Source organism: Crocodylus siamensis, chromosome 13 (genome assembly GCF_052110815.1).
Source record: "Crocodylus siamensis isolate JL-2025a chromosome 13, ASM5211081v1, whole genome shotgun sequence".
NCBI lineage: Eukaryota > Metazoa > Chordata > Crocodylia > Crocodylidae > Crocodylus > Crocodylus siamensis.
In genome coordinates this window covers 16,857,412-16,884,897 of record NC_143407.1, presented here as the reverse complement: position 1 = coordinate 16,884,897, position 27,486 = coordinate 16,857,412, and the positions used below count along the sequence as shown (strand labels likewise).

At 52.7% G+C, this 27,486-nt stretch overlaps 2 protein-coding genes and 1 long non-coding RNA gene across 6 annotated transcripts; 2 read left to right on the top strand and 1 right to left on the bottom strand.

The window, feature by feature from the left end:
- Positions 1-1,336: 1,336 nt before the first annotated feature.
- Positions 1,337-2,670, bottom strand: LOC149854018 (uncharacterized). The gene is made up of 2 exons (XR_016438915.1): positions 2,538-2,670; positions 1,337-1,428 (listed from the first exon to the last, which is right to left on the bottom strand). It is a non-coding gene; the product is annotated as an uncharacterized LOC149854018 (long non-coding RNA).
- Positions 2,581-7,579, top strand: ABHD11 (abhydrolase domain containing 11). 3 transcript variants are annotated; one of them, XM_090025829.1, is made up of 6 exons: positions 2,581-2,803; positions 2,902-3,037; positions 3,781-3,954; positions 5,313-5,483; positions 5,746-5,927; positions 6,432-7,579. In XM_090025829.1, the coding sequence occupies exons 1-6, from the start codon at positions 2,724-2,726 to the stop codon at positions 6,436-6,438; spliced, it is 750 nt and encodes a 249-aa protein (XP_089881955.1). In that variant the 5' UTR covers positions 2,581-2,723; the 3' UTR covers positions 6,439-7,579. The 3 variants fall into 3 exon arrangements, with proteins under 3 accessions (XP_089881955.1, XP_089881954.1, XP_089881956.1); XM_090025828.1 differs by having other exon boundaries at positions 6,370-7,579; XM_090025830.1 differs by lacking the exon at positions 3,781-3,954 and having other exon boundaries at positions 6,370-7,579.
- Positions 7,580-14,774: 7,195 nt separating this feature from the next.
- On the top strand, positions 14,775-23,908 carry LOC149854016 (caspase-1-like). 2 transcript variants are annotated; one of them, XM_090026196.1, is made up of 9 exons: positions 14,775-14,857; positions 16,389-16,658; positions 17,379-17,524; positions 17,885-18,058; positions 18,364-18,598; positions 18,722-18,874; positions 20,450-20,559; positions 21,412-21,517; positions 23,415-23,908. In XM_090026196.1, the coding sequence occupies exons 1-8, from the start codon at positions 14,851-14,853 to the stop codon at positions 21,502-21,504; spliced, it is 1,188 nt and encodes a 395-aa protein (XP_089882322.1). In that variant the 5' UTR covers positions 14,775-14,850; the 3' UTR covers positions 21,505-21,517; positions 23,415-23,908. The 2 variants fall into 2 exon arrangements, with proteins under 2 accessions (XP_089882322.1, XP_089882321.1); XM_090026195.1 differs by lacking the exon at positions 14,775-14,857 and having other exon boundaries at positions 15,885-16,658.
- Positions 23,909-27,486: the final 3,578 nt, after the last annotated feature.

The following is a 27,486-nucleotide window of genomic DNA, read 5'->3' as shown; positions in this document are numbered from 1 at the left end:
GGGGGGCACTGGGGATGATTTCTGTAAGTTCTGGGGGGGCAGAAGGCTATTACAAAGGTTGGGGCTGTTTGGGAGCAGGTAGAGAGGAGTGTGGCTTGGCAGATGTCACTCCCTTATGAACGATTGGGAATTTTTGTTATGGGGAAAGGCTTAGAGGGGCTGGGGCTCAAAGGACTGGGGAATGCAAAATGAGTATTTAAGTTCATGGGGGGAGGGAGAGGATGACAGAAATGGGGGGAGTTGAGATCAGAGCAGGTAAGTAGGGTGTGGAAAGGGCTGGTGGGGAAGGAATGGAAAGGAGAGCACAAGGAGCTGGCATGGAGGGCGGCGCAAAACGCTTTGCCGGTGCAACTCGTGCTCTATTGTTGCAGTATAAAGCTGTTACAGTCCTCCAGGTGCCCAAGGGAGCTTTGTGATGAGCCTGAGTCGGTGCCAGGGGGACTGTTTTTATGCTCAACAGGTGTGGAGATGGGTAGCAATGTATTTGAAGGATATGGGATCATGCTCAAAAATGTCTTATATGCGTTAACAGACAGGATGAATGGGATGTGGGGGTTTAGAGTGTTGATCACATGTATGAAAGTAGCACTATGAAAGGTATGCCCTGTTAGCGCTAAAGGGGTTGTGCTTTTCCATGCTGGAGTGCAGTGGCAACACATAGGGGGTGCATGGGAGTACACGTACTTGAGAGCACCAGTGCACCCTGTCAGGCCGCACTTCCTGTTTAGGCAGGACAAAATGTTTTTTGGTGAGTGCAATTGACCGTGGGGGACCGTCCCCTGCCGTCAGTCGGATTGGCTGCCGGGGGATTGGGTCAGAATGAGGTTGGTGGGACTGGATAAGGGCTTATGTGTGGCATACGGAGGAGGGAAGGGGTTTATTGCACCTCACGTTTTGCTTCTGGCCTATGTACCAAATGACTGGACATGCACGTAAAGAAACAGGTTTATTTTGCTGTTGGGATATTATCACTGTGTCTTGTTGGCCGATACTGGCTATTGTATATGTTTAAGTAGTACAGTTTTGGTTATCATGTTTGCGCTACGTAATCCTTGACAGTCGTCTGTTGTAACTTCTTCCGTGACGCCTCTGTTGCGGTCATTTTTTTAGACTGTCTCATTTTGTTTGTTTTCTAATAAAATGTTAAAAAAAAAAAGTTTCCATGAGCCAGCTTCAACCAGTTCACGTCCTGCCTCAGGAGTGCCCTGCAGACATGCAGGAACCTCCTGATATACAGTCACACTAAGCTCAAACAAATGGACAGTGTTAAAATGTTTCTGAGTGAACTCCAGTCCTACTACTGGAAATCGGTGGGAAAGGATGCAGCCAACTCCACCTGGAAAAGGGACACTTGGCACAGAGTGGTCAAACTCCACCCAAGAAGGGAAGTGGACAGGAAGAACGAAGGGGACAATGACACAACTGGACCTGGAGACAGCAAAGAGGACAACAACAGGATCAGCAGCAGCTTAAGTGACAGCAACAACAAGGACAGTGAGTGAACTGATAATGGAAAACCCAAATTGGGGCCTGGACTAAAGGACTGTGTTTGGGTTTGGGAAGGGCAGAGAGTGGGTGGGCAGGGGAGCAGGTGCGCTTATTGTAACAGGTGCACGAGTTCTTAATGTGGTTTTAAAAGGTCTGACGGAAGTCTATGCTAGAGGATGCATATTGTAAGAAAAACAACCATAAATAAAAAAGGGAAGCAGGAGATGACCTTTTAAAAGCAAAAGCTTGAACCCCCCCCCCGACTGACAGAAAGTTTGGAGACCACCAAACCAACTTCAGCCGGCTTAAGTTGACTCTGTTCCGCATTCTGTAACCCAGCAACAGCACGTAGAAGGACCCCAGAGTTGTGGAAATTTCCCAAAGATGCGCATGCATATATGCCTTATGCCTGTGTATACCTATATTTGCATATGTATAACCTGTTAATATAAAAAAGTACTATCAAACTCAGATCGGGGGAGCTTTTTGTCTTTGGGCATTGAGCACCCCTCTGCAGAGCAATAAATTATCTTGCCGACACTCCGTGGTTCTCTGTCTAATTGATTGCGGCTAGGAACGAGCCCAGAGACAGGATGTGGCCAGTGCTCCTCAGTGTATGAGCACACCCTTCGGTACAGTAGCTGGCCAGTTTGCCCATCAAAATATATAACTAAATATCTATATAAATATATTTTATTTTTTTAAAAGCCCTGCTGTGGGCCAAAAAACATCCAGCCCAAAAGGATCTTTTGCTTCTGACAAAAAGTGGACCGGAATGACTGTGTGGCCTCCCTGCGGGGAACGGGCGGCTGCTGTACAGCGCCCTCGGAGGCGCAGCCCGCGGCCGAGGCCCGGGAGCTCTCCCGCCACCCGTGCGGCCAGGGGCCCGCAGCCCGACCCTCCCCGCCGGCACAGGACCCGGACCGAAGGTCGCTCGTTCCCCGGGGAAGGTGCACCAGCCGCCCGACCCCGCAGCGCGGCTTATCGCAAAGGCCTTGCTGGGGCTGCTTTGATGGTTTTACAGCCCCATAAACCCAGGGCTCCCGCACCTGCAGCGAGGAGACGCCCAGGCCCCGGGCGCGCCCCGCCTTAACGGTCCGGCCAGCGCCACGTGACCCCGGAGCGACTGCCTCGCACCTCCAGCAGTAGCAGAGCCTCTGGGCACCGGCGGGGCGGGGCATCGAAACCGCCGGCGCACGACCGGTAGCGGCCGGTCTGGGTCCCCGCGCCCCGCCATGCTCCCCTGGCTCCGTCGCGCCCGCGCCCTCCCCCTCGCAGCTTGGGGCTGGCGCGCCGCCGGGCGCACGGCGATGACGTAAGGGGCTGGGGCCGGTGGGGGGGAGTGAGTGGGGGACCCCCCCGCCCCATCCCCCCGCGCCGCTGCTGACGGCGCCCCCCGCTCGCTGCTTGCAGGCCGCTGCCCCTCGCCTACGCCCTGCTGGACGGGCACGAGCCGCGCGCGCCCCTCGTCCTCCTGCACGGGCTCTTTGGGAGCAAGGCCAACTTCCGCGGCGTGGCGCCCGCGCTGGTGCAGCGCACGGGCAGGAAGGTGCGGCCGGGGCCGGGGCCGGGGCCGGGGCCGGGGCCGGGGCCGGGCCGGGATCGGGGCGGGCCGGGCGCGCTGTGCCTGGGACGGCCCCGCCGCTGCCGGGCCAAACCGGGTGGAGCCGTCCCCCGCCGATGCCCGCCGGAGGCGCCCGCAGAGCAGGAGGCGGCTTGTGACCTGCAGGCAGGGGCTGGTTGTGCGCCGGCTCCCGCCGAGGGCCTGACCCGGGACCGCGCCGGGGGCGCAGCTGTGAAACGATCGCCTGGATCTGCTCGTGGGGAGCCTGGAGCCGCGGCTGCAGGGCTGTCCTCTGGCTGCTCTGGGCCTGCCAGCTGGTGCCATCTGCACTGCGGTGCCAGGTTCCTTTAGGCGGGCGGTTGGCGTGAGGCGGGTGATCGCCCAGCGTTCGTCCCCAAGTCACCGATGCCAGCGGATGTCGGGTGGAAGGTTCTGAGCCTGGGGGTCTGGGACTTGGGCCACAGATTTGGAGGCCAGGAGATGTGAGGACTAGAGCTAAAGTAGGTGCAGTGTCTGGGGCTTGGGAGACAGCAGGTGAGAGGGTGGAGGGCGGGGAGAGAAAGTGAGGAGATGATGGGGAGCAGAAGCTGAGGCAGAGCAAGGGAAAACCTTTTTTTCCTGACAAGAGGACCTGTGGGTCAATGTTTAGCTCCTCTCCCCTCTGGCATGCTCCTGTGTCCCAGCAGCTCGGTTTGCAGGATTCCCCTCGTTCTCTCTTGGTCAGCTAGGTACTGACAATAGATGCACGTAACCATGGCGAAAGCCCTCACAGCCCCATCATGACCTATGAAGCAATGAGCTTGGATGTCCAGCGCCTCCTGAGCCAGCTGCACATCAGCAAGTGCATCCTGATTGGGCACAGCATGGGCGGCAAAACAGCCATGACACTGGCACTGCAGAGGGTAGGTGTGTGCCGCTGCCCAAGCAACAGAGCTTGATGCTTGTGGCCAGCTCAGACTGCAACTGTTGATGCTTCTCTTCCCTGTGACGTGCAGGCCTTTTCTTACTGGGTATGGATTGGTCCATGGGCTCTTCTTCTCTGTCTTAAGAAGGCAGAGACAGGTACTCTGTGACTTCAGAGCTACTGTTTTTCTGTGAGAATGAACAGCATCAAGTTTAAACTATCTAGCAGTGACTTTTGATGGTACCCTTGCCTTTGGTTCCTCACGTAGCGGCAAGTCCTTTATCCTTGACTTGCAGTCAACACCACTCTGTGTAACTGGATCTCTCTGGGCTAGTCTCCCAGTGCTCTTCCTGTGTGAAAGGAATAACTCCTGGCCCTGAAAGGCAAGCTGAGGCCCCCATGGACCTTATTCTTTCTATATTGTACCTTGGGTTCTACCCCAGAGGTGACTTCAGGGCTGTTATTTGTGTGTGGGGTGGGGATACATGGAAACATACTTTTAATATGTTCAGATTCTGGGGCTGTCCCTCTCTCCTATGATTCTTTTCCTTGAATAAGCTATAAAGCAGGGGTGGGCAAAATGGCGGATCCGGCCAGTGGCCAAACTCCATTTCCAAGCAGCCCCTGCTGTACAGCTCCCAGCTGGTCTCCATAGAGACCCTGGGGTGAGGGGCTACAGAACCAGGACTTGGCCCCAGCCCCTTGCAGTCATGGCCCTGTGCTCCCGGGGTCTCTATGGAGACCAGGAACCACGTGGGCAGGGTGCATGGCTGGGCAGTGACAGCACAGGGCCAGAGATGGAGCAGAGTCATGATCGGCTTCCTGCACACCCCTACCTGAGGAACCCACAGTCATTGCAGAGGCATGCATGCAGCAGATCACCCCAGTCTCGCCCTATGCTGTCACCACCCCAAGGTCTTGGGGTCTCCCTGGCCCTGCCCACCTGCCGTGCTCCTGGCTGCAGCCCCATCCCAATTGCCTGGCTGCGTACCCTGTGCCCACGCGGGTCCCGCCCCCAGCAGTGGGTGCAGGGTGGATGGGCTGGAGTGCCTGGGCAGCAGGACTGGGCCTGGTAGCAGCAACCAAAAGGAGCTGCTGTTGCAGAGACTGCTGGGAAATAGTCTGTCACGGCCTGGACTTTGCCCACCCCTGCTATAACGTCTCTGCTGGGAATGGTAGTGGGTTAAGGCTAGAAGATGATCGGTGAAAGCTCCTCCACAGGACTGTCCCATCCCTGGGGCCTACCTGTGAGGGAGCCTGTCCAGGTGTTTTTTACTCTCCTGTTCTAGAGCAAGGTCTCCAGCAGGAGCAGCGTCCCTAACGTCACAGTCCCAAGTGACTCCTTTGTGTCCCCAGCCAGATCTAGTGGAGCGCCTGGTATCTGTTGACATTAGTCCCACCCCAACGGGGCCTGTCACAAGCTTCCCTGCCTACATCTCTGCCATGAAAAGCATGAGCCTCCCACGTGGGATCCCCCGCTCCACTGCACGCAGGCTAGCTGAAGATCAGCTGCGCTCGGTTGTCCAGGTGAGACAGCTTACAAGAAACCCCTAACTTGTCTTCTCCCTTCCCCTAGCCAACACGCGCCTTCCTCTCAGCAAAGCTTGCGCTAGTGTTTGCAAGCATTGCCAGTGTCTTTGGCTGGCCTACTGTGGAACCTGGCTGTAGGGTAGGGCTGTAGGTCACAGCCCGGGAGGCTCAGAGCACTTGGGGCTGGGGTACAAGGGGCTGGTGTCCCAAGGCAGAACCCTGGTTGACAGTTATGTGGTATGCTTTGCCTTTCCCACAGGTACCAGCTGTGAGACAGTTCCTGCTTACTAATCTGGTGGAGGTTGAGGGCCACTACATGTGGCGGCTGAACTTGGAGGCTATTTCTCACCACCTCCCTGATATTATGACATTCCCAGCCTTCCAGTCATATTACCCGGGACCCACTCTCTTTCTGAGAGGCTCCAAGTCCCCCTATGTCAGGTGAGTCTGGAGAGCATCCATGGCATTGATCCTCACAGTTTGTCTCATTTAGCTTTAAAGCAGTATGGACAAGAACAGAAAAGAGCTCAGTACTCTGTGTCTGTATGCCAGGGGCAGGAGTCATCTCGGAGTGAGCTGTGGACTTCCCTGAGTTGGGGTTGATGCAGGAGTAACCCAGGGATTGAGCCTCAGTTCCCTTGATGCAGGGGGAGGGAGAGGAGTGTAGAAGTGTTCCAAAGCCAGATCAGGGCTGCCTGGGCAAAGGGGAGGACTGGGCAGGGATGCAAGAGTGAGCCCTGAGCTCTGTGGTGTGTGTCAGGGTGGGGGCAGGGGGTAGAATGGGCGAAACCCTAAAAGAGAAGTGTTCTTTATATAAGCAAGGGAAAAGTTGGAGAAAATCCTAGTGAGAGCCTCAGCTCACCAGTGTGTTCTCTTGCCCCAGTGACAAGGACTTCTCAGAGATTGAGCGGCTCTTTCCCAAGGCCAAGATCCAGTGTATTGCAGGTGCTGACCACTGGGTCCATGCAGATAGACCACAGGAGTTCATTGCTGCCATCTGCAACTTCCTGCTGCTGCCATAGAACCTGGAGACAGAGATCGGATTTGCTGCACATGGCTGATCCTGGAGCACCACGTCAGGGACATCCAGTGCTCTGGAGGGTGGACCCCAACCATAGGCGGATCAATGCGTCGGCAAGCTGGGCCTGGGCCCAGGGGCCCCTGCCTCCACGTGGACAAAACTGGTGGCTGGGCTGGGCTGTGTGTGTGCAACGTGGCAGGCCATAGCTGCTGGGTGCCGTTTGTCAGGCACTGCTGCAGCAGGGTGAGGGGCTGCTGCTGGAGCTTAGTCTGCACCGCACGCACCCATCAGGCAGAGGCTCTGAACCCTGTGCCGCCTCCAGTGCAGACCTGCATGTGGGGGCAGCCACGGCTCCTTCCCCAGGCCTTAAGGGCAGTGCCTCCCGCTCCAGGAGCTGCTACCGCTGTACCGGCCAGGGGCAGAGCCTGCAGCTGAGGTCTTGGGTCGGGGGGGGCCTAGGCTCAGGATCCCAATTAATCTTAATCCACCCCAGACTGAGACAGGATTCCCCACCACCACCACATGCTATGCCAGAGCAGGGCTGATGGGGCAGGAGGCTTGGGCCTGGCTTGTAATGGCTCTTTGGCTGGCCACAGCATGTGGGCAGGGCTGCAGTATCAGGCCAGGAGTACTCAGCTGGAGGTGTTTTGCACTTGATGTTCTTCACAGAGGTGCTGGAACAGGGCTGGGGCTGAATTTTTTCAAGAGGTAGTGTACCCCTTGGGAGTGTTGGTGCCATTGTTCCTGTCCCATAGTGGGCACTGGTCTGGAATTGCTCTGCTACCACCCCTTTCAACCCTCATCCAGCTGCTTCCTGACACCCATGGAGCCTGCATGGACCCCCTCTCAGGGTCTGTGGGTGGGGGTGGAGAGACTGGAATCCAGTCTGACTAGAGTTCCTCATTCACACCCAGCCCTGCTGAGGGCTCCCATCCTCACCCCAAAGCTGAGCCCAGTACTTTCTCTACTCTGGCACTGCCTATCTGTGTACCCACTTGCCAGTGTACAGTACTTAAATAAAGCTGATTCTGCACTGGCCTTCTTTCAGAAGTCAGAGGAGACCAGCACTGAGCTTGAAACTCTGGTCTTTTCTCAGCCAGAAGAGTTTAAAGATAATGAAATGCTGAGGAAATTCAACACCAGATAGAAAAGTGAGCTGGTGGGAGCAGGGGTGATCCTGGTAACCAGGGAAAAAAAGCTGAAGCCCAGTGAGTGCAAAGCTTGCAATGGAGGAGTGGCAGAGAAGTTAAGGGCTGACCCAGTGATCAGCTTTCTGAAAGATGGCTGCTACAGTGCTTCATTTAGAGCCCACTGACTTTGCAGCTTGCTCATTAGGGCACTCAGTTGGGAGAGGGGGTCCTTGATTTGGTCCCTGCTCCCTGGACCTCTTAGCATTTCACTTTAATCAGTTATGAGACAAAATGCAGAAACAGTCTAAGGAGCAGGGACCATGATTAGGGAATGGCCTGATTCCTAGGCTGACAAGTCATGTTCACTTTGTACCTCATTCTCTATGGCCCTTGCTGCATCCTTTGCTGCACCCTGGCCTCAACCCCTTGCCTACCATTTAACCAGGGGGACAGGGTATTCTCTTCAGAGGTGCAAGATGGGGCTTGAACCCCCACAGCTGCAGAGGGCCTAGAATCCAGGTCTCCCACCTCTTGAGTAAGGTCCATGGAGTAAAGTAAGGGTCTCAGACTTACCCAACCCTCCCCCCATGACAGCCATGGTGCCCCCTAATGGCTGCACTAATGCTCTATATACTGCCTCAGTCTTGCCTGCCATGCTTTAATGAAAACGTTTATCATGGTGGGAGGCTGCCCAAGAGCCTTGAAGCAATCTCATCAGTGCTACCTTAACCCTAACTTGATTCACTTAGCCAACCCCCTACCCTCTCAGTCCACTACTAAAGACCTATCCTAAACCCTAATGACACTTATTGGACACCACTCGTGTCCCCACAGGCCCTACCCTTACCTTAAGGTATTAACTATGCCTTAGGGGTGGTATCTGTGGTCTCCAGCTGCTCCAATAGCCACACTTATGCCTCAAAGGTGTCAATCACCATTTTCATGGGGCTTCTTGACCCCATCCCTATATTCTGCCCCTTGGGCTGTAATCTCTGAGCTTCAGTCTCTACAATGTCCCCTTTCCTCTTGCTGAGGTCCTCAGCCCTGGCCCGCCATTTTGAGCTTTGGCTCCCCAGCTTCAACCTGGCTGCATTACTGCCCTGCAGGACTCAAAGGACAGAGCATCCCAGGCATCCTGATTAATGGCCTCCAACCACCCCATAGCCACAGTCTGGTCAAAATATGAACAAACTAAACTCAGCCCTGGTCTGGGTCTCTATCCCACAGCTCTTCCCACTCTCCTCTTGGTGTCTCCCTCCAGCTCTCCAGAGTAGTCTGGTTGACTGTTGCCTCACTCCCCACCAGAGCTTCTCTCCTTGCAGAGGAGCTGAGGCCTGACTCTCCCCTTGGGTCAGCCATACAGGAAGGGGAGGAGAGGCCAGGCTTGCTTTCACTTCTGAACTTGGTGGATTTGCTCTGAAGTTACTAAAACCTGCAGAACCCTTACCAGCATCTTGTGGGGCACCCATTGGGCCTGAGGAACCATGGCAGATGGGTGAAAGCAGTCTAGACCATCCCCAGCAGCTCTGCTACTCCCAAGTTATATGTGGGAGAGGGAGGGAAGGTTGTGCCTCTGTCTCCTGCTTTGCATCAAAGCCCTTGAAATGTGCTCCTTTTTTTTTGCCTTGCACCTCCCTATCATGTGCTGGGAGATGAGGGAACAGGGGCTGTCTCCCTCCCACCCTGCCAGGTGCACACACAAATGGCTCAGGGTAGGGAGTGAGCAGGGAAGGTTTATCATCTTGTGCTCTCCCCTCTGAGGCCTTCCAACGCTTATCAACTCTTCCTCCTTCCAAACCAGCTCTACCCCGAGAGGGCACACTTTCCAGTCCCGTGTTCATACCCACCAGAGTGGACAACCTGCCCTCCCCTGTCTGCTGCCACTGCTGACAGCTGTGTGTGCACCCTTCTGACCCCCAATCCAAGTCATGCACCTTTCCTCACCTGCAGCCTGGCTTGTTACTGCCACACAGTAAAAAAAAAAAAACATCCCTACCAGCCCCTTCCCTGCATACACCTGCCTCCTGCACCCACAGACACACATGTTCCCTATGCCAATGGCAGCTCCAAGGGCAGGACAAGGGCAGCAGTGTGTAGCAGGAATCTCTGCCCTAAGGGCAACTTTTCTCAGTGTATGAAGCCCTGCAGAGCCAGGGCTGGGGCTCTTGCCAGCAGTGGGAAGCTTCTGCAAGGGCCCTTGCCCTTGAGCTGGCTGTCACGTACCCCAAGCTGCCAGCCTCCAGTTTGAGATTGTGGGAGCAGGAGTGCACTGGGCAGAGGAGGGTGCTGGGGGAAATGCTGACATTTGGCTGGGACAGTGGTGGGGGAGCACAATGCTGAGGTGGCATGGGGTAGGTATGGAGCTGGGAGAGCAGGGCTGATGCTGGAAAGTGGTGGTGGTTCCCTCCTAGCAAAGCACTGAGAGTGCAGGGGTGGCCCCACCTGTCAGGGGGCCTAGGACAGCTTCACACAACTCAGAATACAGCAGCATGGAGGAGCTGCCTTGGCCCAGTACAGGGTGTCTGCACGGCATGGCACAGCCCTGGTGCAGCTGCGCACGTGCCAGGTGGGCTGGGGCATGGAATGAGGAGACAGCAGGTGGTTAACATGACTGCTCCCACAGATAAGAAGTTAAAGGAAGTGCGGAAGATGTTTGTGGAGAGAGTTAGCGATGGCGTGATTGCCTCCCTCCTGGACGACCTGCAGGAGGAACGGGTACTGAACCAGGATGAAGCAGAGACTGTGCGGGCGGAGAGGAGGAGGGCTGAACAAGCCAGGTATTTGATCGATGTGGTGATGAGGAAGGGCCATATTCATCCAGTGCCTCCATGACAGAGACCACTTCCTGGCTACAGAACTAGGGCTGGATGCCTCCTCTGGTAAGTGGGGCTGGGCTGCCAGGCAGTCTCTGAGGGGCTGCATGCACAGGACACCTGGGGCCCACCTGGGGAAGCAAAGGGCAAGAGCCTCCAGCACAGACTAGTTACAGGCTATGAAACGAGGGCTAGATGCCTCCTTTAGTAGGTGGCACCACTGGGACTGGGCTTCTAGTCAGTGCTGTGGGTGTCATCTTTTGCACAAGCGCTCCTTGCCTGCAGCTCCCAACTGAGTAGCCAGAAGTCCTGAGTAGTGTGTGCTCTGGGACGAGAAACAGTGCCAAAGATTCATAAGAACTCAGGGCTCTGGAGTGCCGCTAGGATGTCATTTATTGCTGCCCCAGTCTGCACCACAGTTTACTGGAGCCCTGGCCAGAAACCTGCTAAAAGCCAGTACTTGTGGACTGGGTTTGCTCCCACAGATGTATTGAGTGGGGGGAAAGGGGCGCCTTCTCCTTGAAGCAGGTATGCTTCTGAAACCTCTGAGCTTGCCTGTCTGGTGTTGTCCCTGTAATGATGCTGGGTGTCCATTTTTTCAGACATTCCATGAATCACAACGATGTCACTGCTCTGCTCTGGATTTATGCTTTGGCAGATCCCTGCATCCATTTGCTGCTCCTCCCCAAACAAGAGGCTGTGACCATCAGCCACGGTAAACATACCCCAGGACAGATTTCATTTTTTCTGACTACAGGAAAGAATGTTTCTTCTGAGAATGGATCAGAAATACAGACCCTTTCCTAGGTCCAATTCTTTTATGTTACCCTAGTTCCTCGGTACTCAGGACCACACTCTGTTCCATATATTGGAAGATGATCACATTTGACACCTGAGTCCAACTTTATGCCTAATACCGATAACAGAACTTGGCCCTCGCTGTTTATCATAGTTTCTAAAATGGTTCCATCAGTGTTCATATGTCCTTACAATGATCCACTCTTTTCTTGCTCTCTATCACTCTGCCCTTTCGCCAAGTCATGAAGACCATGTAATCAATGATTTCCCCAGATCACTGATGTGCAGTAATTTCCTGTAACAATAATAAATGTGAAGCAAAAGTCATTTGTGCTGGTTATGCAGCTGAGGTCTCCTGCCAGTGAGTTTGGTTAAGGATGGAGGAGTTCTGCCAAGGGAAGAGGCAGAACCTCTGCTGCCTGAGTGATTGAAAACTGGTGAAGGCCAAGAGTAGACTAGGCACTCACCTGGAGGTGGGAGACCTGAGTTCTGGTTCTGGCTTTCAGGTCTCTGTCTCTCCTGCCCATTAAACAGTGGGTTGTTCAAGGCTCTCCTGCACTTGGTGGAGGAGGAGATAGCCTGCTGTGACCCAGGGGGCTCCATCAGCAGAGCAAAGCGGTGATGCTCCAGCAATGTGGATCTTGTTGCAGTCATCCTTGCCATCCAAAATGTGGACTTGGATCCAAACCCTCCAACTGGCTTAAACCACATGAGGATGAAAACAATGTATTTGGGTCTTTAGGCTGGCTTTCTGGTGTCCAGGGTTACAGCTTCCTGCCCTTCTCTGCAAGGGCTGAAAATTCACTTTCTTTTAACGAAAGCGTAATTTCTGCTACATTCACAAGACAGCAGGAGCTAGGGAAATATATCATGGAGCATGCACAAACGTGGCAAAACCTGGTGACAACACAGTTTATTCTCTCACCCTGAAGTACCCTGCACCTCTTCCCTGCCACAGGCTTCCAAGCCCCAGTGTTCATGGATACACAATGAACAGGTGAATTAGTTAAGGAAAGGTGCCTTGTTTACCAGCTTCAGGTTGCCCCATACCCTTTCCCTCCTGGATGTCCATGACAGTGCTTAGGGCCACCTTCATCTGTGTATATTCAGGGCTTCAGCTTCCCTGTCCTCTGCCCATTGCTCAGCTCAGCGGCCCTTCCAAACAAGGCACTATTTCAGCTTAGGGCCCTTGTCCCCATCACCTTCACACACTTTTATTTTCCTAATAAAATACATTTCTATAGAGAGAGAGTTCTATATATACATCCTCTATCATAAACTTTCCATCCCACATCTTAACACACATTAAGATGCCTGTGCACCCGTTACAATAAATCTACCCATTCCCCTGTGCCCCTGCCTTCACACATATTTCACGGGAGGGAGCACTCATCAGGCCGGGGAGGAGCAGGTGAGGGGGCAGTGTGTATTTCAGGCAGCTGTGAAGGGAAGGTGAGGGTTGTCGTGCAGATGGGAGAACCCAGGCCCTTTTGTTTCTCCTTCTGCTCAGCTGGTTTGCACAGCACCAGGCATCCAAGGACTTGCCCAGAATGAGGCAGCCTGGCACTGGGCACTGTCTGACAGCACAGGCCTAGGGCAGGGGGAAGTCAGGTGTCCAGGCTGCACAGTGCTGGGACCAGTGCAGGGTGCCTAGCCCCTCTCCACTGTGAATATCAGCTTCAGGTCCAAGGGATGGAGCCTGGGGAAGAGGGGGTAGGGGCTGTGTCCTCTCCTCTTTGCTGGGTGCTTCAAACTCTTGTGTCTTCCCTGCCCTGGATATTGTGGGCCCTGCACTCCCAACCTGCATCCTGCTGGGCTGTAGTTCAGTCAGCACATGCAAGAAGGGGAAGAGGCTAAAAGGGGCATGCTCAGGTGCTGGGGGCAGAGGTTGCAAGGGGTGGGGAGAGGCTGGGGCAGGCATAACTCCCTGCCCAGTGCCTTGGATGAAGTCAGGAGGAATTTCCATGGGCTTGGCAAGTGGTTCTTCTCCAGTCCTGCACAGAAGCAAAAGCAAGGGTGTTACCACGTTTCTGCCTTTGGTAGAAAGGTGTGGCAAAGCAGGCAAAGAGCCCTGTTCAAAGGTCCCTTCGGAAGGCTGTGAGACTGATGGTGAAGCTGAGTCCTGCTTTCTGTGAGCCCAACCCCCTGGTGTTCCTCATCAGCTCCTTCCCCAGTATGGGAGGCAGGTGGCAGTAAAGGATCTGCAATGAGGCCCTGTGTCCTGCAGTTATGCTGGCTTCACAACTCCCCTCCCAGTTATGAAAGTTTGCAACTTGAGCGGGAAACTTTCCCATTGCTTAAAGCAAGCCACGACTGGAAGTCTGGATCCTTCTTACGGTTCTTCTGGCATGCATGACCTTAGGCCCACATATTCCAACCCTTCTCTGCACCTGCAATGGCTCAAAATTCACTCCCTCTTAAACAGAAGCTCGAATCCTGCTGCATTTGCCAGATTCGGGGAGGCTGGGGCTTGCAAGAGAGGTGAGAATGTCACAGAAGCTACCCTGGAATGGCAGGATTTAGTGACAATACAGCATGTTCTCCCACCATGACATACCTCAAGCCCCTTCCCCGCCACACTCACCGCCAGCCCAGGGATGGACACTGAATAGATGAGTACTTTTCCAAAGGGTCTCTTGTCTGACATTTCAGGCCGCCCAGCCCTGGCCTAGACACCTGTGATGGTGCTGCTGCTCTCGTCCCTACTTATTCCACACTTCATCTGCCCTGTGCTCTGTGGCACAGCTCACCAGTCCTCCCCCATGCCCAAGGGAAAAACTTCAGTTTCACCCCTAAGGCTCGCCCTTCTCTCCTTTTGTGTCCACTACAGAAGGAAGTAGCAACTGCAAGCAAATGTGGGGGCATGGGCGACTGGTGCCTCCTGACTCTGGGGTGGTGGCCACGCGCAGAAGCTGACAGTGGCGGTGGGGACAGGGCTGGAGAGCACCTGCAGAAGCCGCCGATGGTGGGGACAGGATTGGCAAGCACCTGCAGAAGCCGCCAGAAGTGGCGGAGAAAGACAGTCCTGTTGGGGGGGGGGCACATGCCCCTGCTCCCCAACCCTCCCTACTAGTCACCTTTGTGTGTGGGGAAAAACTGGAGGCTCCCTGGGGGCTGTACTGGGCAGGGAACAACTGGGTCCCTTCTTTCCTTCCCTTTCAGGTCAGCTGGTCTGCACAAAGTGGCACAACAGGGACCCGTGCAGGATGTGGCAGCCCTCCCCTGGGCACTGGGTGACAGAGCAGAGGCCTGGGGCAGGGCAAATGCAGGAGCCCAGGCTACAAAGTGCTGGGCCCAGAGTTATAAGGACCCACTTCAACTGAGGGAAAGAGCTGGATTGTCCTCTTCCCATGCTGCCCCTATGGCTCTCCCTGTCTCCTCTTCAGCCCCTGAATCAGCTTTCCTCCTGTGCCCCAGTCTTCCATCTGTGCCCCACCCACCACCTCTTCCCCCATGTACACGCGCGCACACACACACACACACGCACACACACACGCGCACCAGCCATACAGGAAGGGGAGGAGGGGCCAGGTTTGCTTTCAGTTCTGAAATTCAGAATCCCTAGCAGTATTTTGTGGGGCACCCTTTGGGCCTGAAGGACAATGGCAGGTGAGTGAATGGGATCTAGGGCATCCCCAGCAGCTCTGTTTCTCCCAAGCTACAGGCTGAAGTGGGAGAGGGAAGAAGGGCTGCCTCTTCTCTCCTGCTTTGCCTCAGAGCCTTTGAAATGTGCTCCTTTTGCCCTACGCCTCCCTGTCCTGTGCCGGGAGATGAGGGCAGAGGGGCTGTCTCCCTCCCACCCTACCAGGCATACACAAAAGGCTCAGGGTGGGGAGTGAGCAGGGGAAGGTTTATCATCTTGTGCTTTCCCTTCCCAGGCCTGCTCTTATCAGACTTTGTTTTATGCTTGTGGATGCTTGCAGATGTAAAAAAAAAACAACAAAAAACTGGCACTTGACTTTTAACTTGGTGCATTCCACAATGCCCGCCAAGGGATTTGGGAGTATCTGAAGCTCTAGACTGAAAAGTCTGGAGTCAAGGATACTTGCCATTTGTAGTGCCACATATGGTGTTTGAGCGATTGACTTTTGCTTATTCGAGAGGATTGGAAACTGATTTGGCTAATTTGACCTGGAATATGGAAAAGTTTCCCAAAAAAAGATAAAAATCTGTAATGATCAGGTGCTTCATTGGGGCTTTTTTGGCATTGTTATCTAATAACCGATTGAATCAGCTTCAGCTAAAAGCACCAAAAGCCCTGCTTAAGCACCCAATATTTACAGATGTTGCAGAGCCAGGTCAAAGTAACACCTGCTTCTTCTGTTAAAGCTTGGGGTTTTTTGTTTTTTTTGTAACCGTCTGCAAGCCTGGCTCCATGGGTGCTCAACACTCACTAATATTTTTGGACGGATACTTGAGACCTGGGGCACCCGCAGAGTTGGCACCTATATGCACCTTCCCTCACCTGCAGCCTGGCCTAATACTGCTGCACAGTAAAGCACCCCATCCCTAGCAGCCCCTTCCCTGCATACACCTGCCTCCTGCACCCACAGACACACATGTTCCCTATGCCAATGGCAGCTCCAAGGGCAGGACAAGGGCAGCAGTATGTAGCAGGAATCTGTGCCCTAAGGGCAGCTTCTCTCAGTGTATGAAGCCCTGCAGAGCCAGGGCTGGGGCTCTTGCCAGCAGTGGGAAGCTTCTGCAAGGGCCCTTGCCCTTGAGCTGGCTGTCACGTACCCCAAGCTGCCAGCCTCCAGTTTGAGATTGTGGGAGCAGGAGTGCACTGGGCAGAGGAGGGTGCTGGGGGAAATGCTGACATTTGGCTGGGACAGTGGTGGGGGAGCACAATGCTGAGGTGGCATGGGGTAGGTATGGAGCTGGGAGAGCAGGGCTGATGCTGGAAAGTGGTGGTGGTTCCCTCCTAGCAAAGCACTGAGAGTGCAGGGGTGGCCCCACCTGTCAGGGGGCCTAGGACAGCTTCACACAACTCAGAATACAGCAGCATGGAGGAGCTGCCTTGGCCCAGTACAGGGTGTCTGCACGGCATGGCACAGCCCTGGTGCAGCTGCACACGTGCCAGGTGGGCTGGGGCATGGAATGAGGAGACAGCAGGTGGTTAACATGACTGCTCCCACAGATAAGAAGTTAAAGGAAGTGCGGAAGATGTTTGTGGAGAGAGTTAGCGATGGCGTGATTGCCCCCCTCCTGGACGACCTGCAGGAGGAACGGGTACTGAACCAGGATGAAGCAGAGACTGTGCGGGCGGAGAGGAGGAGGGCTGAACAAGCCAGGTATCTGATCGATGTGGTGATGAGGAAGGGTGTTACAGCCAGCACCATATTCATCCAGTGCCTCCATGACAGAGACCACTTCCTGGCTACAGAACTAGGGCTGGATGCCTCCTCTGGTAAGTGGGGCTGGGCTGCTAGGCAGTCTCTGAGGGGCTGCATGCACAGGACACCTGTGCAGGGCCCACCTGGGGAAGCAAAGGGCAGAGACCTTGCTGCCCTGACCTTGAGCCTTCGGCGAAGCAGGCAGTGGCGACCTGCTCTCAGTCCCAGAGGTACTGGTTCAGTGCCATGTGGTGTCTCCCGTATGCACCCAGCAGCAAGGTCCCCACGCTGTCTGTCTCTGTCCGGGGTAAGGCCTACACAGCACCTGAGCCATGCCCACTAAGCTGTAAGTTGATGTGGGGCAGGGAGGCCTTCCTCCCTTCAACACAAGGAAATGTGTGGCGCAACATGGACAGGGCTCTGCTGGGGTAGCTCATCAAGCCCTAGAGCCCCATCACACTAACATGGACTGGGTTTGTTTGTCAAGGATTTAAACAGCCATGGAAAGGGAGAGCTGAGGCTGTCTGTGCCCAGTGGAAATTCAGTTGTCACAACTGTCACTTTTCCAGCTCTCCTCCTGTGAATAGCTCCTGCCCCTTGTTGTGGCTCTACAGGACCCAGCCTCACTGGAGCCCCATGCAGATGGATTGCTCCTTTTTAGTTGGAGGCTGCCTGTTCTGTACATCCCCCTCTGCATTTCCCTGAGGGGATTTCCAAACAGGACACAAAACCTCTAGCTCTCACCTGCTGGAGTGGGCCCTTCCATCCATTAACCACGAGCTCTGTGATTGCAGGCGTTCAAGCTACAGTACCACTTATGACCCCCAGCCCAACAGCGCAGACCTCTGCTGCTCAAGCCCAACCAGCGCAATGTGAGGAGTGGGTCCAGAAATGCCCGCTAGCCGAGGTCCAGCGGATAAAGAATAGTGAAGGAAACGAGGTGCTGTTTTCTTCTTGGCTTTGATAGGTTTGACTTCACATGCAGCAAGAATGCACGTTGCCCCATTGCTCAGATGCCCATCTGGGGACTGGCACTCAATTTGGCCAGTCAGTTAGATCGTTGTCCATCTTCCCTGAGAGCGAAGGCTGAGGAGACCTCTCACCATCCCACCCCAGCTCCCTTGGATGCTGAGCTGCTGTTTGGAATTACCACTTCCTTGATCATTAAAAGGGAAGGGAATTTCAGACCTGGCTGTGGGCAAAGGTTTCTCTCAGGGTCATGGAGCAGCCTGCCACAAGACCAGTGGCTTTTGCCTGCCATGGGGAAGGCTGGCCCCATGTCATTTTTCCTTTCTCACAGATCTATGACACCCTTGACCCAAAGACACGGACCCGCCTGGCCCTGATCATCTGCAATATTGAGTTTCATTACTTGAAAAGGAGGGATGGAGCTGAAAAGGATGTAGAGAACATGGAGAAGCTTCTGAAAGAGCTGGGGTACAAGGTGGAAGTCAAGTGTAACTTAACCAGCCAGGTAAGTCTCTGAAAGAGCTGTCAGCATCTGTTCTGGGCCTCTGGGAAGGAAACTGTGATCTTCCCTTGGTTCATTGGCTTTGTTCCCCATGGACAGAGTCCTCGGGAATGGTTTCTCTGAGGAGGTGCCAGTAGGGGCTGGCAGACCTCTCCCTAAACCCCATCTGGGATGGCAACAATCTCTGTCCCTAAGAGCACTGGCTTCTGCCCCCTGCTAGGTATGCCACTCTCCTGTGGTCCTCTGGTATGGCAGTCATTATACTGGCTCCAGTTTGCTGATGGTCCTGCCCCTCTGGTTGCTTTCAGGACATGGCTGAGACCCTGAAGCAGTTTGCTGCCCGGAATGAGCACCAGGCCTCAGATAGCACCTTCCTAGTGCTCATGTCACATGGAGTTAAGGATGGCCTTTGTGGGACTGATAGCAGAGATGAGTCCACAGACATTCTTTTGAATGACTCCATCTTCAGCACATTCAACAACAAGAACTGCAAGGCGCTAGTGCGGAAGCCCAAGGTGATCATAATTCAAGCCTGCCGTGGAAGTAAGTCTACGCTCTGGGATGGGCCCCACAGGTGGGAGAGGGGAGCAACCAGGGAAGGCTGAGACCTTTTAATGGAAGAACATGACCAGATCTTGCCTCTGATTGATGCTGGTGTTTTCCCAGAGAACGAAGGACGTACGTTCATGAGTGATTCTGCGGGGTCTCCAAGCGATGATACATCTTTTACTGTCTTGTCCCCTGAAGAGTATGAAGATGATTCTGTTGAGCAAGTCCACATAGAGAGCGATTTCATTGGTTTTTATTCCACCACACCAGGTAAATAAGAGGTAGTGTTTGGTATATTGTTGGTCCAATAAAAGCTATCACAAAAGGAACCTGGCAAGATCCAGACACCTGAGGAAGCTTTCTGGTTCAGGTGTTTTAAAACTCATTTTTATTTTCCAGCTGTGGGGATTTGAACACACTTCCCTTTTCTCTTCTAAGAGGGCCGTAAGGCCTGAGCTGTAGGAGAGACTGAGGTGGGCTGTGTTCAGTCTCATTGGTTGGTGTTGGTCTGCTGTGTATTTAATACAGACATGCTCACTGAGGCAGAGGGGCTGAAAATGACTCTATAGCCTGGGTGGGAAAGCAGCCACTTGAGGGGAGCCCTGGGTTCCGGTGCCTGCTCCCATGAGCACTTCAGTATTACATGCAAAGTGAGGCAGATTCAACAGTAGAGAACAAGAGCAACCCACCAAAAGTCATTTGTTTGTTTTCTGGTGTTAATGGCGGCTGTGGGGTGGTGATTGATGATGGGGACAGGTCAGGTCTACAGGCCAATACAGAATGCTATTTGGGGCAAACTAAGTGGAACAACATGCATCTCGCTCTAGGCAAGAGAAGGCTACATACCTAAGAACAACAACCAAGGACAGGGACCTACCTTGGAAAGGAGTGACTCTGGAAGAGGGTTAGGGATGTGAAGGGACCAGGAATTTCTTATGCATAGCTATGGCAAAGATTGCCACCAGGGCCTTGTGTGCCTAAGCTGAGGAGCACTGAGGAGAAGAGAGGGACTATGACCACTGTGTCTACCACTGGGAAGATCACTGCTGGGTATTGAGTCTAGGTCTAGTGTAGATGCTGCCAGAGGAATGTTGATAAATTAATAAAGTTTGTAAAGGAGCTACAAGAATAATTTGAGGGCTTGAAACTTATTTGACAGGAAGGGACTGTGGAAGGTAAGTTACTCAGTATGTCCAATAGAAGGCAAAGTATGACTTGATCATGACCTGCAGGTATCTTTAGAAAATCCCTGAGAGCAGAGGACCCTTTAACTTCCCATAAAAATCCAGAACAAGATCCAAAGAGGGAAAATGAAGCTAGTCAAATCCAGACTTGGAATAGGAGCATGAACTTTTACCAGCAGATGTGACTGTTGCAGCTGGCTAGCTGGGGCTCTGTCAGATTCCCCATTCCTTGCTGACATTCTATGTTTCTTTCCACAAATTGTGCTCTGGCTCCTACAAAAGTGATGCACTCACTGCAGGGGTCACAGTGTGGGTCTTGCCCCTGGGTAATAGAGTGAGTCAAACTAGATAATCCAAACAGTTGCTTCAGACCTTACAGTGAAAGCCAGGATCTGTTTGATGTAGCTCTTGCAGCCCTCTGGCTCCAAATAAGCAGTCCTGGAAGCACAAACCTCTTTCAGTCTCTTTCATAGTTCAGTGACAGGTCTGACTATGTACAGCCTTCCCTCCTAAAAACACTTTTTGTCATCCCTTGATTAGGCCTGAGACAGTCTGTGTGGGGTAAAGTGTTCTTGCCAGGTCTTGACCCCAAGTGTCATTCTCTGCTGTAGTATAGACAATGACTAAGCAACTTTGTTTTATACTTTCTGGCTCTCTATAGACACCCTGGCCTGGAGAAACTGCAATACTGGCTCCATTTTCATCACACGATTGACAGAATATCTGCGAAAACATGCCTGGAACTGCCCCTTGGAGGAGATCTTCCGAAAGGTGCTGCTTGGCAGCTCTCTCTGTTGTTGTTGCTGCATGAGCAATCACTGGTAGCTATGGTGAAGACCAGTGGATGTGCAGAAGGGAGCTGTCCCAAACTCAAAGGGGACCTCTGGCTCAACCATTTCCCAGCAAGTATTCAAAGTCCATTCAGTATTAACAATGTTCTCCAGGTCTTCCAGATAGCCCTGGGAAATAACATTTGGCCTTCCAGGGAGTGCAAAGAGAGAGGCAATATGTATGAATGGGTCTGTTGTGAGACCTGTAGCCACCCCTGCTCTCTAGCAGGCTGTTCCCAAGATGTCCCATTCATGCAAACAATCTGTCTGTGCTTCCTGCAAAGCAGGTGTGTACAGATACTCTCCCATGCTGCTGGGAAAGGAGCACTGTGCTCTCTGCACAGCAGTTCCCAGGAAGGCCAAGAGAGACCATTTGGATCACCTCATCTGAGCTGTTGCATAGCACAGAGCAGAGGTCAGTGTGCAGCAATGGTCTCTATGCAGCAATGGTGTCCAGAGCATTCCCCCATGCTAGTACCTCACTCACTCACAGAGGCTGCTTCTTTCCCTGTTTTAACGCCGGTTCAGTTTTGGTACTGGGGTAGTGGTGAAGAGGAGGAGAGGAAGGAGGTGGCGCAGGGTCATGTGCACAGAGGTGGTCCAGTGGTGTCTAGTGCACAAATTGCCCAACATTATCCTTGTGCACCTTCCCAGAAGAACGTCTCTCCTTGGTCCCAGCCTTTCTCCCTTATCTGGGTCAAGTTAGGTTTTGTCTCTAACATTAGAAAGCATCTATCTAAAGCATTGCAAATCCCTCCCAAGGACCCAGTTGACCTCTCCTCTCACTGTCCAGGTCCAGAATTCCTTTGACGATTTTCCACGGCAGATGCCTACAAAGGAAAGAACAACCTTGAAGAAAAAGTTCTACCTTTTTCCAGGCCACTAAGCCAAACCCTCCAGTAAGTGTCTTGTCCTGACATCCCAGCACCAGCACTTTTCCTGTGGCTAACAGCTGCAATCTCCTTCAAGGGCATGCACAGGGGCAGCAGGGAGGAGGGTTCAGTTTCAAACTGAGCTAGTAAAGTCACCTGGTTTACCATATTTCCAGGTCAAAAAAAGAGGACAGGTGTGAGTGGGACAGGGGGAACATGGTGGTGGTAAGGGCAGTGACATGCTGGTGCCCTGCCCCTGCCCATTCTGTTGCCCCTCACTGACAAGCCACAGCCCTGCTGCTGCCCCTCACTCTGGACCCATTGACCCCAGGCCTGTTTGCCAGTGCCTCTCACTCCCAAACAGCAGTACCCTGCCCCCCGCTCCTTGCTGGTGCTCCGCACTCCCAACCTGCAGCCCCCTGTCGATGCCAGTGTCCTGCACACTCAACACAGTCACCTGTCCCATCCCCCATGTCCCACAGCCCTGCTGCCAAAGCATTTCCTGCCTCTCTCTCTCCCTCTTGCTGGAGCTTGTGTGGGAACCACGTGATCCCCAACAGCCAAACACCTTGCCCGCTGCTCCCAGCCCCAAGCAGCCAGCCCAGGAGAGCAGAAAACCCAGATATTTGCTTTTATTTTTAAAAACGGACCCAGATGCAGCACAGGGGTCCAAAAAAGAGGACATGTCCGGGAAAACCTGATGCGTGGTAACCCTACGCCTCCTCTAGTACAGACTTCCCAGGCTCTGGAGGATGTCAGTCTTGCATCCAAGATGGCCACTACCCTGTCACTGGGCACAAAACTGTTTTGTATCTTGGTTCCTCTGAATAGGCCTGAAGTATCTGTGTGCAGAGGCCAGCTGTTTGAGGGACAGGGCCTATTTGGCTCATGTTCAAAACCAGCTGACATCCACATGATAAGTAGAGAACAGGCCAACATGCACAAGTAACCATCCATCTGTTACTCCCATCCTGCTATACCTGTTGCCAGCCCCCTCCCAGTCTGCACCACAGCTGTGCTGGAGCCCTGGCCAGAAACCTGCCAGAAGGCACATGCTTGTGGACTGAGTTTGCTCCCCTCCCCCTGCCCCGGATATTTAGGCTTAGATGACCAATGCCCACAGTCCCTTCACCGGTTCAGCTGAGGAAGGCCAATGGGAAGTATTGTCAGGATGCAGAAGGGCTGGTTAAGAGAAGGCAGTCTCAGCTGCTGAGGAGGGATCTAACTGACATGTTCAAAGGGCTGCAGGGATACTCAGCGGGGAGCACTGCCAGCCAGTGGGGACTTGCCTATGGTCTGCTCACTGCTGCTTCCTTTGAGCGTTAAATACCAGCAGGAATAGGGCCTGGGAAAGGTTGTCTGTGAAGGTAGCATTCTCAGAGAATGACCTCCCCCTCTATAAGGAAGAGCTGTCATATGGCCTGCATCACTGAGTTGCTCTAGTGAGCTATCACCCTTCTGCGCCCTCTCCAGACTGATAGAAAGCATTCCCCTGGGGTCCAGCTCACGCAGCACCTCTCCCATCTCTACAGGAGTGTCTGTTTGTTCAGTTCTGGTGTGGAGCTGGGGGTGTCTCCTTCTCCTGCCCTAGCACTCCCTGCCTGCAGCTCCCAGCTGAGTAGCCAAAAGTGCTGAATAGTGGGGGCTCCACAATGAGAAACAATACCAAGGATTCCCAGAAACTCTGGGTTCTGGAAGGGTGCCAGGATGTCATTTATTGCTGTCCCGGTCTGCATCACAGCTGTGCTGGAGCCCTGGCTAGGAACCTGCCAGAAGACCAGTGCTTGTGGACTGAGTTTGCTCCCACAGGTGTACGGGGTGAGGAGAAAGGGATGCCTTCTCCTGAGGCAGGTATGCTCTTGAATCCTCTGGGCCTGGCTTTCTGAAGTTGCCCCTCTAATGATACCACGTGTCTATTTTTCAGATATTCCATGAATCACAAAGCTTTCACTGCCCTGCTCTGGATTTATGCTTTGGTGGATCCTTGCTTCCATTCGCTGCTCCTTCCCAAGCAAGGGCCTGTGACCATCAGCCACAGTAAACAAAATCCGGGACACGTTTAATCTTCTCTGACTAGACGGAAGGATGTATTTCCAAAATGGATCTGAAATGTCCCTTTCCTAGGTTCAGTTCTTAATACTCAGGGCCACACTCTGTTCCATTTTGGAAGATGATCACATTTGACACTCGAGTCCACGTTTGTGCCTAAAAGCTGCAACAAAACTTGGCCCTCACTGTTGATCGCAGTTTCTAAATCTGTTAAATCAGTATTTATATGTCCTTACAATGATCTGCTCTTTCCCCACTGTCTTTCGCACTGTCCATTCGCAATGTTATGATGACCATGTAATCAATGATTTCCCCAATCAGTAATGTTCCGTAATTTTCCTGTAACAATAATAAATGTGAAGCAAGTCATTTGTGCTGATTATGCAGCTGAGGTCTCCTGCCAGTGAGTTTGGTTAAGGATGGAGGAGTTCTGCCAAGGGAAGAGGCAGAACCTCTGCTGCCTGAGTGATTGAAAACTGGTGAAGGCCAAGAGTAGACTAGGCACTCACCTGGAGGTGGGAGACCTGAGTTCTGGTTCTGGCTTTCAGGTCTCTGTCTCTCCTGCCCATTAAACAGTGGGTTGTTCAAGGCTCTCCTGCACTTGGTGGAGGAGGAGATAGCCTGCTGTGACCCAGGGGGCTCCATCAGCAGAGCAAAGCGGTGATGCTCCAGCAATGTGGATCTTGTTGCAGTCATCCTTGCCATCCAAAATGTGGACTTGGATCCAAACCCTCCAACTGGCTTAAACCACATGAGGATGAAAACAATGTATTTGGGTCTTTAGGCTGGCTTTCTGGTGTCCAGGGTTACAGCTTCCTGCCCTTCTCTGCAAGGGCTGAAAATTCACTTTCTTTTAACGAAAGCGTAATTTCTGCTACATTCACAAGACAGCAGGAGCTAGGGAAATATATCATGGAGCATGCACAAACATGGCAAAACCTGGTGACAACACAGTTTATTCCTGGGGAGGGGAGAACCCAGGCCCTTCTCTTTTATCTTCTTAAACTCAGCTGGTTTGCACAGCACCAGGCATCCAAGGGCTTGCCCAGAATGAGGCAGCCTGGCACTGGGCACTGTCTGACAGAGCACAGCCCTGGGGCAGGGGGAAGGCAGGTGTCCATGTTTCACAGTGCTGGGACCTGGGAGGTGGGGGGCAGGGCCCAGCCCCTCTCCACTGTGAGCATCAGCTTTAGGTCCAAGGGCTGGAGCCTGGGGAAGAGGGAGGAGAGGCTGTGTCATCCCTCTTTGCTGGGTTCTGCAGACTCTTGTATCTTCCCCACCCTGGATGTTGTGGGCCCTGCACTCCCAACCTAAATCCTGCTGGGATGTAGTTTGATCAGCACATGCAGGAAAGGGAAGAATCTAAAAGGGCAAACTCTTTGCTTTTGCTATTGTTCACAATTAACCACAGCCAGGTTTCAGCTGGATCCATCTTAGCTGAAGGAGGATGACTGTTGAGCCAAAACAGTCCGGGTGTCTCATCAGCCCCCTCCCTCACCACTGACCGCAGGTTAAGGACGGAAGCAGGAGGGAGGACTGGTTCTGTCTTCTGCTTTGTGCTTCAGCCCATCAACCTTGCTTCCCTTTTGCAGCACCCTCCCTCTTAGCCCTACAGCAAATGTAGGGGCAGCATGGCTCCAGGATCAGCTATACTTCAGGGATGTGTTTTTAGCAGGTTGGCTATAACCAGTAGTGTATCACTTTGTCCATGTGCCCTGCCCTCCCCCACCTACTGCCCCTGAAAATTCAGGCAATCACTTTTCTTGTTTGCTCCCCTGGTTGAGGTCAGAAAGCTTCCCTGCTGATTCTCCTCCAGAAGGCTCTGCCCTTTCCAGTCCAGGTTGGTACCAGGACTAAATGATTTTTGCCACCCTGCCTCTGCCCCTACCACACTTGTTCCAGTCCCTCACTGTCACACGTGCTGGTCAGATCCAGCCCCAGGTTTTGTAATAAAGGTCATGTACGGTCCCATATATGTGTGAGGAGGCTGTGGCAAAGGTCATGGCCAAATGGTTCAATCTCTACAGTAAGAGCCCTCAGGAAGTACTTGGCTTGTCTGCAGGACTGGGTGCCCACAAGTCACTTCTTCTGAGATGCTGATGTCTGAGTTGCACTAGAAGATGTGTCCAAGTTTACTTCTACAAATTCCAGCTCAGTTCTCACCTCAGTTCCCTATAGCCGCATTCCCAGAGGGAATAAGACCTAGGTCAGAAGGGTCTGGGCGTGTTTCATCATGTGACTTTTAGGCAGCTATCACAGGGAGATGAACACAATGCATAGGGGGAGTGGGGTGCCTCAGAACTGCAGCCCAGCACCAGCACCAAATGCAAGCCAGCAGGGGAGGTCCTGTCCCACCTATTAAGCATCTAGGTGGAATTAGGGACCTTATGTGTGATCCTGAATCCACTCTGCTTGAGTCCCTAGGGGTTGGGGAGAAATTGATAGGCTAACGTAGCTGCTCTCATGGGTGAGAATTTATCAAAAGTGCGAACACGGTTTGGGGAGAGCGTTGATGGAGGTGTGATTGCCCCTCACCTGGATGACCTGCCAGCAAGAAGGGTGCTGAAGCAGGACGAAGTGGAGAATGTGTGGGCAGAGAGAAGGAGGGCCGACCAAGCCAGGTATCTGATGGATGGAGTAAGGGGGAAGGGCATCACAGCCAGCACAATATTCATCCACTGGCTACCAACCTAGGGCTGGAAGTCTAGTCTGGTAAGAGGCACCACAGTTTCCAATCAGTCCCTGGGGCTGCATGAGCAGGACACTTGGGGAGTGGGGGTAGTGAGGCAGGAGAGCCTGTTGCACTTAAAATCTAGCGCTTTAAGAACTGACACAACACTTGATTGATTAATAGCAGAAAGGCTTGTTTTAATAACTACCAACAACCTACAAAACTAAATGACAGAAAAAGACTTTCCCAATATAAAATGAGCCATTACAAGTTTTGCAGCCTTCATTTGTGGGCTAAGTGCAGTATGGCTTCTTGATATTTTTTGTACTACACACCTTGCCTGCAGTTCTGTTTTGCTTTTTATACTGTTTTAATTGTATAGCTTCAAAGCATTTTTCCTTGGTGGTTGGCTAATTAAAGTCCGAACAAAACAGGGAGGAAAAGGGTGACCATCATATTACAGTTGTTAAATTGCTTGGCTCCTGTTTTGGGACTTATCTAGGTATATTTTTCACAACCTTTGATTAGCTTGGCAATTAAATGTGATGGGTCTTTAGTGGCCAAACAGGATGCTTAGAGCTATTGGTTACCAGACCTCTGCCCAAAATAATTGCCTACCCCTGGACTACAAGCACAAGGCCTTCTGTGCTTTTGCAAAATGACTACTCTCTACTTATATCACAGCTCCAAGTCCTCATCTTACTCATAACACTTGCAGTGAAGTTTGATCACAGAAGAATTTAAAATTTCATCCTTGGTTTTTCTACCAGAGATTTCTATGACATTAAGTATGTTGTCAGCGTAAGGATTAACTGTGATGACATTATGTAAGTTAAAATAAAACTATATGCATATTTAGCTGTATATCAAATTACCAAAATATGCTAATTGCTGGCTTTCCAGAGATGGTAGTATAAGGGGCAGGTCCCCAGAATCATTCCCTATTCTAAGAGTTTCTGCTATAGTTGGTAGTTTTGTTAAAGGAATTCAGATATGGCCAGTTCCAGAGGCATCTGGAAGGCCTGAAGTTTTGAACTCCACAAGGCAATGATTCATTTTCATTTAGTTCCTGAGCATGCATGGTATATTCATATTTTGGGTGGGAAAGCATGTGAAATAAATTAAACATTTTGAGTGAGTGAGAGGTAGGGTGCCAGGTGCAACAGGTAGAGTGATGTGCGCAGTGGTGAAGTAGCGTGCGCGTGTGTGTACTGAAGTGAGAGTGATGTCTGTTGCTGGGTCACCAGCATATAAAAACCCACCTGTAAGAGAGAGT

What these genes read in the sequence shown, in the direction of transcription:
- ABHD11 (XM_090025828.1), top strand. Translation starts at nt 2,724, where the DNA reads ATGCTCCCCTGGCTCCGTCGCGCCCGCGCCCTCCCCCTCGCAGCTTGG. An exon ending in TGACACTGGCACTGCAGAGG is followed by an intron (nt 3,955 to 5,312) that starts GTAGGTGTGTGC and finishes TTGTGTCCCCAG; the next exon opens with CCAGATCTAGTGGAGCGCCT. An exon ending in TCCAAGTCCCCCTATGTCAG is followed by an intron (nt 5,928 to 6,369) that starts GTGAGTCTGGAG and finishes CTCTTGCCCCAG; the next exon opens with TGACAAGGACTTCTCAGAGA.
- LOC149854016 (XM_090026195.1), top strand. Translation starts at nt 16,349, where the DNA reads ATGAGGAGACAGCAGGTGGTTAACATGACTGCTCCCACAGATAAGAAG. An exon ending in AGGGCTGGATGCCTCCTCTG is followed by an intron (nt 16,659 to 17,378) that starts GTAAGTGGGGCT and finishes CTGTGATTGCAG; the next exon opens with GCGTTCAAGCTACAGTACCA. An exon ending in TTTTTATTCCACCACACCAG is followed by an intron (nt 18,875 to 20,449) that starts GTAAATAAGAGG and finishes GGCTCTCTATAG; the next exon opens with ACACCCTGGCCTGGAGAAAC.